Source organism: Artemia sp. Qi Xiang Cuo, chromosome 4 (assembly GCF_049724085.1).
Source record: "Artemia sp. Qi Xiang Cuo chromosome 4, ASM4972408v1, whole genome shotgun sequence".
Taxonomy (NCBI): Eukaryota; Metazoa; Arthropoda; class Branchiopoda; order Anostraca; family Artemiidae; genus Artemia; species Artemia sp. Qi Xiang Cuo.
This window is the reverse complement of record NC_142797.1, coordinates 78,370,025-78,386,155: the sequence shown is the minus strand read 5'-3', so window position 1 is coordinate 78,386,155 and position 16,131 is coordinate 78,370,025. Positions and strand designations below refer to the sequence as shown.

The following is a 16,131-nucleotide window of genomic DNA, read 5'->3' as shown; positions in this document are numbered from 1 at the left end:
CGCGCAAATGGGAATTTCCTATTTGCGCGCCGTATTTTAATTAGTTCAGTTGTGTCCCATTTGAGCGCCAGATAATTAGGCCGTGACCTAATTGCGTAAGCGATTGCACAACCGTTTACCCACAAAATGCAATAGGATTTAGTGTGGGAGCATATTTTTTTACCCTCTTATAACAAGTATTTAATGATGCCAGGAACAATATTTCTGGTTAGTATTAATAAGTCAGTTTGACAATGAAGAGCTCCAAGAATAAACAACTGCTAGAACACGACGGTTTCGTCTACAGATTCGATAAGCCGATTTCTGGAGGAAGAAAGAAGAGCTGGAGATGCATGAAGAAGGGATGTCTCGGGCGGTTACACACTGATTCCAGCGACGGCTCACCAGTTTCAGTTGGTACGCACGACCACAGCGCTGATCCTCTGCAGACCCAGCAGTACAAATTCCGGTCAGACCTTCGAAGCGAGTCAGCCCGTACTACTCGTCCGATTCCCGCTATCTACGACGGCCAGGTCGCAAGTGCTGCTGCCAGTGGGCTGAGTGCTTTGCCTCAGTTACCCTATAAGCACGTGAAGTCGTCCATGTACAGATCACGAAACAAGCTGATACCACCACTGCCCGCTGATACTATATCCGTACCGACGCCCTTGCCCCAGGCTTTCAGTGAGACGTCTGCAAACCAGAGATTCCTCCTCTTTCAGCTTCAAAATAACGCTGCGATTTGCTTTGCAACCGACGAGTCGTTAAGTCTGCTTGAACGAAGCCCGGAATGGTATATGGACGGCACCTTCGACTCAGCTCCTTCCCCAATCGGCCCGTTGTTCACCGTTCACGTTTTCTTCGGCGACAAGCAACTTCCCGCTGTCTTCGTGCTCATGGAGAGCAAGTCTGCGCAGCTTTACAACGACGTCTTCAGCGAGCTGATCCTACAGGCTGCGATGAAAGGAGTGACACTTCGCCCGACGACCGTCGTCTCTGATTTTGAGACCGGTCTGCTGACATCCGTGAAGCAAGTTTTTCCGGCCGCCAAGCACCGTGGGTGTTACTTCCACTTTTGCCAAGCAGTAATCAGAAACTTGGGGCGTCACTCAGTCCGTGAGCTGTACATGACCGATGCAGACTTCAACCTCTACGTTCGAAAGCTTCTGGCTCTGGCGTTCCTACCTCCAGCGATCGTCAGAATCAATTCTGGTCCAATCATTTCTCACATCGTTCGTACCTGGCCTTCGGCTCGTCCGTTTGTCACTTACTTCAGCCGTCAGTGGTTCGACCAATGTCCTCCTCATTTCTGGTCAGTCTACGGCATCCAGCGAAGGACAAACAACGACCTCGAATCATGGCACATGCGGTTTAACCGAAGAGTCGGTCGCTACCACCCGAACTTGTGGCAGTTTATCTCTTTCCTGACGGAAGAACACGCAGTCGTCGATTCTGCAAGGACACAGCTACTCCAGGGTCATTTCATCCATCGGACGAACAAGAAGTATGCAAGGATGAACGAACGACTCGAAAAGCTGTCGACGGAGTACAGGGCTGGAACTCGAACAGCAGACGAGCTTCTCTTGGGTGTCGCACATAACATTTCGCCGGATGTGTGATATTAGCAGTTTTTGTTTGTATTTTTACCAATATATTAATTTGAATTATCCGTTTTTGGCACGATTTTTGGGTGATTTCGTTCCATTTCTAAACGATCGTTGTGAAATAACTCTAAAAAAAGAGCCGAATATTTCGACTTGACGAGCAAGCCTTCTTCAGCGGCAATCAGTTCTTACCCTATGAACGTGCGTAAAATCTTCACTTATATTCTTCACAAGCTTAACAAACGTTTAGCTTCTTAACTCTCAGTACAGAGTTATTTCACAACCATTGACCCAATAAAATCCTCAGTTTTGTTCGTTGTCTTCGTGGCACTAAATATTTGTACAGGTCAATGTGTCAGCAAACCACGCTTCATCCACCGCAAAATCACAATTTCGGGTTTGGCGCTCAAATGGTACTCCGTGGCGCTCAAATGGGAACAAAATTCCGTGGCGCTCAAATGGAACAAAATTCCGTGGCGCTCAAATGGGAAAGCGCTCAAATGGGAACACCCCGAATTGTTGGCCTCAGAATGTTGGCCTCAGGTGGCTCGGTGCTGCGGTGAGTTGTTGTTAGTAGTAGTAGTAGAGAATAGTGATATGTAAAGAGTAACATTGCTACAGTTAAGTTAGAAAATTAAGATTAGAGGATTTGCGAGTTTAGAGGAATTTTTCGAGGCTTTGCAAGTTCAGGGCGTAACAATAGGTTTAAAGATTCATGTCAAGAAGAGTAGGTTTTTAAGACTAGGAATAAGTAAATGTGAAGAGGTGATGCTGGATATTTTGAAAGCCGATCAAGTGAACAGCTTCACTTACCTAGTTAGTATTATTAGTAAAGACGAAGAGAAGATGTTGAAAGTAGAATACCCATGTCCCAGGGTGTTTTTTAACAGGAGAAAAGAGTTTAAAAGAATAAGAAAATAAGCCTGCGAACCAAAATTAGAACATTACAGCCCACAGTGATGACAGTGGTCAAGTATGGTTTTGAAGTGTGGGCACTCCGAAAAATGAAAGAGGATTTGCTATATGTTTTCCAGAGAAACTATCTGCTGATTGTTTTGGGTACCCTACCGACTGACCGTATCCCAAACAGTAAGTTGTACGAAAAATGAAGTTCAATCCTTATTTATAGAACTATAATGAGAGAAAGGTTGAGATGGTTAATGCACGTTTGGCGGATGAAGAATGACAGATTGCCAAATATTGCCCTTGTCGGCCAACAGTCTGTGACCAAACAAAAGCAGGTCATCCACAAATGGGGTATTAATATGTCTTACTTAAAGATTTAAAGGAAAAAGGAACTTCTTGGGTGGGTGTCAAGAGGAAGGTTAAATAGATGGGGATGGAGAGGAAGCGTGTGTATGTATTATGGCCTCAGGCGACTTGGTGCTGTAGTGAGTTGATCGTAGTAGTAGTATAATGCAGCAAAGGAGAGCTTCATGTTTCGTTTTGAACGTTGAAATAGAATCCCTAAGTTTTACGCATCTGAGAATCGATAGCTAACAATTTTTATGAGTTAACAATTTTGTTTCAAAAAGCTAACAGAAAACAATTAGTTAATATTGTTAGAGCATTTCTCTATGAAATCAAATCTAATTGTTAGCTATAATTTTCAGAAACGTATTAGCTTAGCACTAAATACAAAAAAAGAAGCTTGAGCATAGCCTACAAACCAACAAAAGAATTTGGCTACATTAAGAAATGCTAGCAGTCATGAATTCTGTATACAAGTTCATAACGAAACAAGGCGTTCTCCTTTGAGCATTATACAACTACTACTAACAAATCACTACAGTACCAAACCGCCTAAGGTCAATACAGCCATGCACTCTACTCCTCTTTCCCAATCAATCTAAAACCTCCCTCTTTATACCCTCCCGAAAGGTCCCATTTCTCTTAAATCTTTCCGCAAATTATTTTGCTTGTTTCTTACAGATATCTTCACGGGTGAGTTAGCCTAAATGATTATGCTTAAATTTTTTTCCCTTAAAATGATTTTTTTTAATTTCCTGCATAATTAATATGTTTCTGAGAATTGTTAGCTAACAGTTTTCGTCAATTAACACTTTTGTTCCCACAAGCTAACAGAAAAATAATAGTTAACATCATTAAATAACGAAAGCTGATAAATATGTTTGATGATAAAAAGAAATGTTTGCACTCTAGAAAGGGAAATTCTTCCATAGATACATACTTGAATGTCCAATTCAGTCGTTCCTGTGCTGATCCACGAAGTAAAACTGCTAACAGCTGTAAATATGCTCCAAATGTGGCTGAACCACTGCAAGTTGGATCCAAGGTCAGGAATACATATTGAGCAAACAGGGTTGAATCTGGAAATGCAGTAAAAAGAAATTGTTTAATATGCTGTTTTACAACTAGTGGGAAAATTTTGAATATGCTCCTAAAACGGAGCCATATTTGTTGTCCTGATAATCAGGAAAATTACTTCTAAGTTCTTCTGATTAAGAAAATGATTATTTTTTGTTGTTTTGTTTTCAACTGAAAGTAAGGATCACTTTTCGGTACTTAAAAAAAATTACTTATTGTTCTAATTAAACGACCCTTGTGTTTTAGGAGTAATTTTTAAAGAACTGGGACAAAATTTAAACTTTATCATAAGGAGGGAGGTGTTGAGGAGGCACCCCCCTCATATACGTAATAATTTCTGTTCGTTTTAAGTTTTAATGGAGATCCTTACTTTCAGTTGAAAAAAATTGTTTTATTTATATAATTTCTGATCGTTTTTGAAATAATACCAGAATATCTGGCTGCACCTTCCCGGAAAAATCCCCCTCCCACAGAAATCTGCTCTGGACAATTCAATCCTGGTGAAAATTTACACTGGACAATTATCCTTAACATCTCCACGCATAAAATTGAGTCGGTAAAGAGAAGGTAAGACTTATAAGTAAATTTCGTACAGGAATTCTGGAAAATTCCCCCAGTATAAAATTTCCCCTGAAAAGTTCACCCCCTAGAAACTTCCGTCTCCGTAAAAAAATTCTCTCCGTGCAAAATCCCCCCAGTCAAAATTCGTCTCCCCCTCCCTCACCCGAAAAAAGTACGCATACTTCCCAATAACAAAAGCTATACGTAAACAAAGGGCAAATTTTATAACTTAAAGACCTTTCCCCAGGGGCTGTGGGGTCATGCTATCTCCAAAGGCATAGTAATTGGGCCTTTCAACTATACTGAACAAAAAAACTATTTCAAAATTTTGATCGGACGATTTTGGGAAAAAAGTGGCATGGGAGGGGGCTTCCCTCCTATTTTTTTGGTCGCTAAAAAGAGCACTAGAAATTTTCAGTCCGTTAGAATGAGCCGTCTCCCAAAGTTCTAGGCCCAATGGGTCGATACGATCACCACTGAAAAACAAAAACAAAAAACACACATCTGTGATCTTTCTTCTGGCCAAAAATACAAAATTCTACATTTTTGCAGATAGGAGGTTAAAACCTCTACAGTAGGGTTCTCTGTTACGCTGAATCTGATGGGAAGGTTTTCATTAGGATTCTATAATCTTTAGGAGGTATTTTCTCTTTGTTCAAAAATCATGCAAATTTTTGCCTGCTTGTAACCTTCGATAGGTAACATTAATGAAACTTATTTATTTGAAATCAGCTTAAAAATCTGATTCTTTTGATATATTTATTGGTATCAAAATTCCGTTTTCTAGAGTTTTTGGTTAATATTGAGCCGGGTCACTCCTTATTTACAGTTCGTTACCACGAACTGTTTGATTTCCTACCACTATATACTGGATCCATGCTCAAAAATATATACTTATTCAAAACTATTTATTTCTGATAACTACACTATGTTCCCAGTCCAATTTTGGTCTAAATTCGAGGTCCTGTGGCCTGAGGTCCAAGGGGTATGGAGGCCCACACTCAAGGTCTAACTTTGGCTCCCTCTAATACTGACAATAGCACCGTCGAGATTTATCTCGCGCTTTTCTGCATTAGACACCAGTTTCTGTTAATTACTGTATTGATGCCATACCAGCCGTCTTTCAAGACTTAACAAAAATGTGGGAATAAGAAATTGTTCAATGTATTGTCTTATAAGCTAAGGGCAAGGTTTTGAATATCAAGCAGTTCGTGGTACCGAACAATAAGTAAGGAGCGAATCTGCCCAATAGTAGCTGAAACTCTAAAAACAGAATTAAGATAAAAATAGATACATAAAAAAATTGGCTTATTATTCTGATTAATTTAAAAAAAACAAAGTTTTCCGAGGGAAGTAAAGAGCGAAGTTGCAACTTAAAACGGACAAAAATTATTACTTCACAGCCTATTTAATATATACTAATAGAACTAGTACAAATAAACGCACTAATTATGTTTTCCTATGCTTTTATGATTATACAAAACTAGCGCTTTACTGAAAACACAAAAGTCAAGCTTAAAAAACAGGATTATGGATTTAAGCGTCAAAAGTGAGTGTTTAGCCTGACAACACTAAACGAATCTATAAAGCTTTTCATAGTCTTTCACCATTTGTGACATTAGTAACTTTCAGTATCAATTAAACTATCTTAAAAACATAAGCGTAAAACTAAATATTTTTTAATAGCCGCGAAGTAATTGAACAGCATACACCAGCTATGGGTAATATACAGTCTTAAATTGTAAGAAATATGCTTTTTGTTCGTTTTTGATTGCGAAAGTTTCCATTTTTTCAAAATTCCCTATTTCAAGATAATTTTTATTCCAAAATAGATTAACAGTCTTGGGACGAACTAATAAAATTAAACTGAATATTTGATATATAATGATAATAATTGCTGAAAGCTCATCAGCTCAAGATATTATTTCACTCAGGGCCAGATCTAAAGCTTTGACACTTTTAGACCCAAGGGTTTTTGCCACTGCGTTTTTGAAGGATTTTCTGGGAAATCGCGAAAACTTCAGGGATAGTGAAAGCAGCATGCCTAGTGGGCCTGTTGGTAAGTCCTGGCCTGGTTTCACTGGCCTGGCCTGGGTAAGTCCTGGCCTGGTTTCACTGCAATTTTCATTTCATTTTCAATGTTGTAATAAGTGCAAAAGAAAATATTTGTAACATACGAGTAAAGTAATTCGTTTTTAATTCGTAATTTCGTAATTATGAAAATAATTCATAATTCGTTTTAGTAAAGCGCTAAATACAGAGTAGGCTTTATGCTTTTACCGTTAGGTAAACGGACAGTAGCCAAACTATTTTTGTAGTGAAGACTATAGGTGTCATAAACAGTTTTGGAAAGAGCTAATAAAATTAAACTGAATTCCCATCATTTTTGGAATAAAATGTCGTTAGTAAGTCTTTTTGGATGGTGGTTGGGCCATGGAGGGAGGATCAGGTGTCAGCTCCCATGATTTTTGGAATAAAATATCGTTAATTACTTATTTTTTGGGGGGAAGGGGGAATCGGGCCATGGAGGTAGGGGCCAGGGGTCATCTCCAATGATTTTTGGAATAAGATACCGCTAACAAGTTTGGTTTTTGGAGGGGTTTTATGACAATGGAGGGAGGGCTGGGGGTCAGCTCCAATGATTTTTGAAACTAAATATAGGTACAGTTTTTTTTGGGGGGGGGAGGGGTTGGGCTATGGAGGGAGGACCTAAATAGCGACGAAGTCCACTCTGCCTTTCCATCATAACCAACAAGTTTATGATGTACATCTTAGGGCCATGCTCAGCAAAACAAATAAAGAAAAAAAAACGAATACAAAAGAAAACACATTAAAATACAATCTTTTGAAACTGAAATATTTTCAAAACAGCCCTAGCATCATTACTTCAAGGAAGTTCAACCAGGACTGGTACATCAAGCGAAGTGAAAAAAGGCAATTCATTCAAATGGAATAAAAAAAAAATTACAAACAAGCTCTTAAAACTAATCTTGCCTTTTTGGCAGCCAGCATAGAAAGTCTATTCGTAACAGGTTGAGTGGAATTGTTTACTGTTTTTTTAATATAATTAGGTTAAATCATTTCTAATTAAATTTGTAAATAAGGCATTAAGTGAATATTCCCCAAATCTCTATTTAAAGAAGTATTACTGTTTATTCTGATTCTAATTTCAATTGTTTCTCGAACAACCTGTTTAATGCCTAAATTATTGCTAATAAAGGAAGTTTCTTCAAAAAGAATTTTATGGCTAGGGTTTTCAAAGATATGACTGCTTAAGGTAGAATCAAAAGAAATGTTTATACTGTTAGAATTTAAAGCTGTAGTTATGTCCTCTTTGTGCTGTTGTAGGCATTTTTCTAAGTTTTGATGTGTTCTATCAACATAGTAGTTGTCACAGTCACATGGTATTTGATAAACCCCTCTTTGACGAGTAACTGGGGTTACCAGAGTTTAGGAAGTTCATGATTTTAAAGTTATTTGTAAATACTACATAAATTAATTTGTGTGCAAACTGTTTTTAAATTTGTAGTTACTTTTGGAATGTATAAGAAGGTAAATTATATGTGAAGGGCTTGGCGGGTGCTTCGCATGGTAAAAGACCCTTGTCTTTTAGCATGTCTTTTGTCTTTTAAACCTTGTCTTCACATGGTAAAAGACCCAAGGGTCTTTTACCATGCAAAGCTCTCAACCTGTTACGGATAGACCTTCTAGGCCGGCTGCCAAAATGCCAAGACTAGCTTTAAGAGCTTACTTGTAATTGTTTTTATTCCTTTTGAATGAATTGCCTTTTTTCACTTCGCTTGATGTACTAGTCCTGGTTGAACTTCCCTGAAGTAATGATGCTAGGGCTGCTTTGAAAATATTTCAGTCTTAAAATAAAGTATTTTAATGCGAGTTTTTTTATATTCGTTTTTTTTCTTCATTTGTTTTGCTGAGGACGGCCCTTAGATATAGGCCTTGAAATTTTCATTTAAATTTGCGGTCCACTGTCCTATATACAAAATTTCCGTATTGTTCTACTTGTTGTTTAGGAGGGAGGACAAGGGATCAGCTTCCTTAATTTTTTGAATAAAATATCGTTAATAAGTTTCTTTTCTTTTGGGGAGGGGATTGAGCCATGGAGGGAGGCCCAGAGGTCAGTTCCAATGGTTTTTTGAGTAAAATATCGTTGGTAATTATTTTGAGGGGGAGGGGTTTCGGGCCATGAAGGGAGTATCAGGGGTCAGTTCCCATGATTTATCATTGATGAATTTTTTATGGAATGGGGGGATCGGGCCATGGTGGACCAGGGGTCAGCTCTTATAATTTTAGGAATAACATGTTGTCGATAAATTTTTTTGTTGCTTATTTGGTTGTTTTTTTTTTTTTTTTTTTTGGGGGGGGGGGGGTTCGGGCCAAGGATGGCGAGGGATGAGATCCCATAATTTTTGGAATGAAATTTTGTTCATAAGTCTATTTTGTTTTATTGAAAGGGGCATGCAGGGAGGGCATAGGGGTTACCTCCCTTAGTTTTGGGGATAAAATATCGTTGATAAGTTTTTTTGAGGGGGGGGGTGGGGGTCGGGCTTATCTGATCTTTAAATTATTTTAAAAACCATTGCATAAGAACCTTATATGCCCCCAGGGCATAGCATATAACACATATCCCCGGGATCTGGAGGGATATGTTGACCCCGAACTTTTTGTTATCTGATTGTTGGACTGTTTCAAACAAACTGCTATCTCGAAATTTTGATTGGATGCATTTGGGGAAAAGAGGGTGTGGAGAGAGGGGTAGATGCCCTCCGATTACTTTTGACTCTTAAAAAATTACTAGAACTTTCAATCGACAATCAAATGAGCCACCTCTGAAGCTTATACGGCAATCCCTTACATAAAAACCTTACATGCCCCCGGGGCATACCTTAAAACACTTGCGTCAGGATCTGAGGGGGTTTGTTGACTCCGGAGGTATTGTTATCTGATGTTTGAACTATTTTTAACAAAATGGCAGTCTCAAAATTTTTATTGAACGAATATGGGGAAAAGATGGTTGGTGGGGGGGGGGTGGGGGTGGGACTAATTGCAGTCAGATTACTTTTAACTTTTCAAAGGGCACTAGAACTTCCGATTTCCAACCGAATGAGCTCCCTCCGAAGTTTATGCGATCACCCTTTCATATGAAGTGGCTCTGTGAAAAAAAATATAGTGGCATAAAAATATAGAGTACAGCTAGATTGCTGGAAGTAAAATCCTTTGTATTTTTGTACGCAAAGGATATTTAGCTGATAACACTGTATTCCGAGAAGTGATTTGTGATGGAACTTAGACATGAAATATGAAAAAAAGGAAATTATATAAATATATTTATGTATTTTAATACAGAACTGCAAATGTAAAACTTTTTTTTATAAGAAATAAATTAATTATTACAGCCTAGTACAGTCAAGGGATACGCACATGTATCTGTGAGTGCTTGTGTCAATAGCCAAAATTTTCATGTAATTCTTCTAGGCACTCGTGGCCCAGGCCAAACGAGGGCTGACAGTGAACCCTCAAGGCCAGACGTTTTAAGAGAGCTGAGATAAAGATCAGGAGAGGCATACTCGTTCGCTATATCTATCTGTTTAAACGACCAATAATCGCTTATTTACATATTTAGATTTTCCCAAAAACTGCTTCGCGTTTTTTTTTGGGAAAATTGGCACCCTGATATTTTCTGGTCCCAAAAAACCATCTAGATAGATCATGACTTTAAAAAAATGGGTTAGAGCCTTTATTTTAGAAAAATTCATATGAGAGACATCTTATATATGTTCATCAGCATTGTAGTGACGTCATGTACTAATAAAAGTCCATACCATATGCATGTTACAGTCATAAATGACGTCATATTAAAATTAATCACAGTATAATATGCAATGACGTCATTCACATCATAAAACTAAGTGTGCGTGATGAAATTTATTAGTTTATTTTTTAAAAGCTTTTCAAGCAGATTGTAACTATAAGAAAATATGCCCAGAATCGCTTTTGACTTAAGGCTCCTGCCGCATGATATGTGGCACAGAGAGCATAGCAACTTTGTTCCTCCAGGTGGACCGATCTGCTACTGAGGGGGACTCGACAGCAGCAATATCGGCCATGTTGACGAACTTCGGAAGGATGTTCTTCCATCTGGTCTGAGGTCTGTCCCTCGGGCCAAAGTTGTATAAAAATATAGCAGGGCTTATTGGTGGTATCAAAAAGAGATGCCCAAATTATCTTTGAGTTCGTTAGGGAATTTCTGTTGAGAATGGAGCTTGATGAGTAAGGGCAATGGGCATTTCATTACTCGCAAAATCCTTTCATTGGAGTCATTAGACTTGACGGAGTTGTTTCATCTGGCAGGTGTCTATCGTGCTCAAGATGATGGACTTTAGGGGCAATGTCTCAGCCATATAGAGTGGGACTGAGCTCACGAATGAATTATAAATACGCATCTTCGTGCGCCAATAGATATGGGGTGATCTGCAGATGTCATTGAATCTTCCGACGAATGAAGAGGCTTTCACAATTCGGTTACCCAAATCTGCGCCCATGGAGACATCATTTGAAACGGAGCCAAGATAGGTGAAGTTAATAACAACTTCAATATAGGCTCCAGAAATTTTTATCAATTCCAGGGCCTAACTGGGGCTGGCAGCTCTACAGCCATTATTTTTCTTTTGGACCAATTTACTTTAAGCCTGATTTTTGTAGCTTCTTCCTGCAGGAGATTCAGCGCATGTATTAGCTGTTGCATGGAGCCAATAACAAGCACAAGTCTCCTGCGATTTCAAAGTCGGTCAGGACCTTATCTCCAAATTAGAGGCCAGAGGGTGACCGTTTGATGGTTCAAGTCATGAAATGGTCTATGACACAATTAAATAATTCTGAGGCGATAGCACACCCTTGTCGCACACCAGTTGTGACGATAAATGACGTGCTCCGCTTTCCATTCATTTGGATGCAGCTATCGGCTTCCTCGTATAGCTTTTCAAGGAGTAGACAAAAATTGGCTAGGAGTTGGATGGAGCAGACTATAAGTCATAGAAATTTACAGTCGGCCAAGTGGAAATCAGGCTTAAAGTCCACAAAGGTTATATAGGCTTTTCTACGAAATTCTTTTGTCTTTTCCACCAACTACCACACTGTATAAATCTGCTCAACAGTAGATCTCTCAGGCTTAAGCCCGACCTGTTGAATTTACCTGTTTCTGAACAGAAAATTACTGCGGGGGTCAAGCAGACTCAGTCCAAAGAGCTTCCCGGTCACTCAGAGAAGAATAATCCCTCTGTAGCTTGAGCAAACGTTCCTGCCTCCCTTATTTTTCCGCAAAGGTAGAATGATGCCTACAAGTCAGTCCTTTGGAATTCAGTATGTGTGCCGTACTAGAGGGATGAGCCTCTGAAGTTAGAGCAGCATAGCTGACCTCGCATCCATGAAGAGCCCTGCTGATATTTCACATAATCCTTCAGCTCTATTACTCTTCAAACACTTTGTTGCTGATTGAATTTCCGCTAGCATGAAGAGTTTCACTTCCCTTTCTTGGTGGCTCATAAATGCTACCTGCTCCGCTCGAAAGGTCCTCGTTAGTGTACACGACAACATCGGTATTTAGTAAATTGGAGAAGTATTTCCTCCATCAATTTAACTGGGTAGTTTTGTCATTGAGATTCGGGTCGTTTACAGACACAACTGGCCCAAGCGAAGGAGCATAATATCCTGCAAGATCATGAAGATGTTTCTAGAGACTCCCGACATCACCTTTCACGGCAGCTTCCTCCAGATTTTTTGTCTTTCTTTCTAGAAATAGTTTCTTATATTTCTGGATCAGCCTGTTGCAGACACTGTGGAGTCTTCTGTAGGTCAGTATGTCGCCAAGATGCCTAGCCGGTCATCTCTGGTCTATGATTCGAGTGTGTTTGTTGGGATCCATGGCTTATTTGCACGCTTCTTTCGTCCAACAATTGAAGTTGCTGAGTAAGGGATATTGATTTTAAACAAACACCGTACCTTCTCTGAGTCCACAAAAGGTAAGAGTGCGTCAAAAATATTCTAGATAAGTATCTGGAGCATAGTTCAGGTTTTCAGAGACGTTGTACATTAATCTTTGAGTATCTAGGCTCTTTGAGCTGAGCTTTGAGCCTTAGACGGACGTTTTCGACTACTATGTGATGATCAGTGCTGCCAATTTCAGGTGCTTTGTCCACTTTGCAATTGCAAATGTAGGGTGACCATTTCTGTGACATAATGATGTAGTTAATAATATTTTTTTGATACTGCCATCATTACTGTACCACGTGCATTTGTTGATGTCTTTCCTGACAAAAATGGTGTTCGAGATAGACAAGATTGTGAATGCTGCAGAGTAGAGAAAGTCCTAATCCATTGTCATTTAGATGGTCTGGAGCAACTGGTCGGTTATCTTGCCAACACAGATTGGGACTGTCGCACGAGGTGGCGTTGAAGTCGCCCAACATGATTACAATATCATGGGGTCAGAACTTAGACAGTTCATTGGTCAGGGCCAAATAGAGATTATTCATTGTTTCAGTTTTAGCTTCATTTGCCGGAGCGTAACAGATAAGAACCGTCGCTTCACCTTACTTGTGACTGAGGCGAGCACGGTGGTTCTATCTGAGATAGGACCGAATGACAGTAGACACTTCTTAGATTTGTCATCGAGGACTATCCCTACCCCACTCATCCTGGCATTTTGCTGGCCTACCCAGAAAAGATGATATCCCTCCTCAATGGATTCAACTCCATCCCCACCAGAACCCAATCACGTAAGAATGCGGAAGCGTTTAAGTTCCATTGCCAAACGTCATTTTGCTCAGGGCACATTCAGCATCAAAACATTATAGGTGGCAATACAGAGGCCACCTTTGTCGAGAAGATATCAACCGATGGTCAATTTCCGGTCCAGGAACAGGCAAGAGTTTTGGGGCCTAATTAGGATGGTCATCCGAGGTAGTTACTATGCCTCGGAAGTCAAAACCTATATGAAATCGATTTTGGGTGGAGGGATGCAATTTCAATCGACCCAAGGCCTAAGATTTGATTAGAGTTGGTCAAAACCTAAATATTGAAATCATTGGGATTGGCTCCACCCACCTCATGAGGTTGAGGTTATCCTTGTAAAGGAGTGTTTGGTTAGGGACATTCCCGTATCCAGAGGCATGTGGTCAGTATATAAAATCTGTACCATCCCTGATGAACTCCACTATTCTCATACAGAGGATGATGTGCATAATCATGGCTCCTATACCCTGCCACAATTGTCCTCCTATAGAGGATCCTACCGCGATGGCGCTTTGCTTCACCATGCACTTTTAACCCATTGGGAGAAGGCTGGGAGAAGGTTTGTAATTCACTGGATGTGTCTAAATGCCGGTGGGCCCTGCTGAATGTACATCCAAGGGCCCTTGTTCCTACTTAGCTTGTATTTATGGATCCAAGGTGAGGGTACCCTATTTTCTATTATTGACCACCAAGGAAAAGGTTGCCCTTGGTTTCGCATCTCCTTCAATGGAGATACACAACATATCTAAAGAATAGAATAGAATTTAATTTTAAGATTTCTTTCACAGAATGGTTGCCAAATTTGAATTTTACGTCCCAAATAGCACTAGTATATATATATATATATATATATATATATATATATATATATATATATATATATATATATATATATATATATATATATATATATATATATATATATATATATATATATATATATATATATATATATATATATATATATATATATATATATATATATATATCATATCGAAAGAATTTGACCTTCACGTTAAACATAATCGAAATAAAATACATAAAAAAAAGATGAGTCAAAACTTAGTTAAAAAGTCAAAAAGAAAAAAATAAACAAATAACAATAAAATTAATGACTATATTTCCTGGCTATTATACAACTCAACAAAACTCACAACAAAACTCTTGCGATATCTTTAATGTTTAGTGGGAATGGGAGTCAGTTTGGGAATTTTTTGAGATTTTATACGGGATCGTCTGTAGCGAGCGGGAAGGTAGGTTTTGGGGGTGATGGAACGTAATTGGGGAACAGACAGGGTCTTGGTACCGAAACGAAGGCACAGGAGGTTTTTCTTCTCTCGGCCAACGTGGTGAGCTTGAACTGACCTAGTAGATGATGATATGGAACCTTCTCTTTTCCATTTTTGATTCTAAGTGTTTGTTTTTGAACATTTTCACGGCTTTTAAATATGCTCTGAAGAAAGACCGAAATGCCACACTGGATAAGCAAACTCCAGTATAGGCCGAAAAAAATAACAATAAAGTCGAAGAAGCTCCTTAAGGAAGCAAGAAAATTTAATCAAAGTTTTTGAAGGGAAACCGCAGGGGGAGCTTGTTTGAGAATGTTTTGAACATGGGCATCCCACTTCAAGTCAACAGTAGTTATCACCCCAAGTAGTTTAATGTATGTGACAGAGATTTTGGGAGGAATGGGGTTTGTGAAAGAAGGGGGTGAATTTAAGAAATTAACTGTCATAACTGAAAATTTATTAGCGTTAACTTTAATCTTCTATAAAGAAGCCTCCTGTGTGATATCGTCAAGTAATAACATAATTAAGCTTTTAATATTTCGTCGACAAAGCTCAAGTGCAGACAGGTTGTCCACTTACTTTCATCGCTCTGTGTGGTCATTCATGAGGCTAGTAACCATTATAAAGAATAAAATGGGACCCATCAGGCTTCCCTAGGGGACCCCAAAAAAGATAGGAAGAGGACCGGAGTAAACATTTCTATATTTAAGCACTTGAGAACAATTTGTTAAAAAGGAGGCAACAATTCTAACTAGAAAGAGACTCACTTGAAACTCCGTCAGCGTTTTATTTACAAGGATACTATGGCCAATTAGGTCAAACACTTTCTGGAGATCAATAATAAAAGATTCAAACAAGTATCTGGGTTTTCCAGATTTCCAAGAATGGTGTCAAGAAGACTAACAAGATAGTGTGAAGTAGATGTCTCCTTCAGGTTTCCTAACTGTTGTAAGTCAATAAGTTCAAGAACCTCTGGCTTTACCCAATTAGCTAAGAAACCCTCATACATTTTTGAAAAAACTGGGGTTAAGGTGATTAGTCGTACTCCAGTAAAATCATTCAGGCCTCCCTTCTTTTGGATTGGAGTAATATAGCCCAGCTTCCAGTACGACGGGTAACGTCCGGAATTACTAATCTCATTGGCAGCGCTAACGTTGCCTAAGTAAAGAACGATGTGGGCACGATGTGTTTTTTTTTCAGCCGGGCACTTCGTATCAAAGGAATTGTCGTAGAAACTTCGAAAAGGGCTCATTCGATTGGAAAATGAAATAGCTAGTGCCCATTTTAATTGACAAAAGTGATTGGAGGGCAACTAGCCCCCTCCCACGCCCATCATTCCCTCAGACCCATCCAATCAAATATTTGAGATAGCCATTTTGTTCAGCTTAGTTGATTTCCAGATAGAAAATATGTTTTTGAGGAGGACACTCCCCCACAAACCTCGGGGCAACGGTTTTAAGTTATGCCCCGAGGGCATATAAGAACGATGTTGGCATAATGTACGTACTATGTATTTTGTTTTCCCTTAGAGCAGGGCACTTCATATGGAAGGGGTCGTCGTA

General features: G+C 39.2%; 1 protein-coding gene across 1 annotated transcript in view; it reads right to left on the bottom strand.

The window, feature by feature from the left end:
- The window catches only part of LOC148953461 (uncharacterized), an 84,586-nt gene that overhangs the window by 10,052 nt on the left and 58,403 nt on the right, over positions 1-16,131 (bottom strand). The window contains exon 7 of the mRNA XM_089087693.1: positions 3,775-3,913. Coding sequence (XP_088943819.1) covers positions 3,775-3,913 — 139 coding nt within the window. The remainder of the gene's footprint in view (positions 1-3,774; positions 3,914-16,131) is intronic.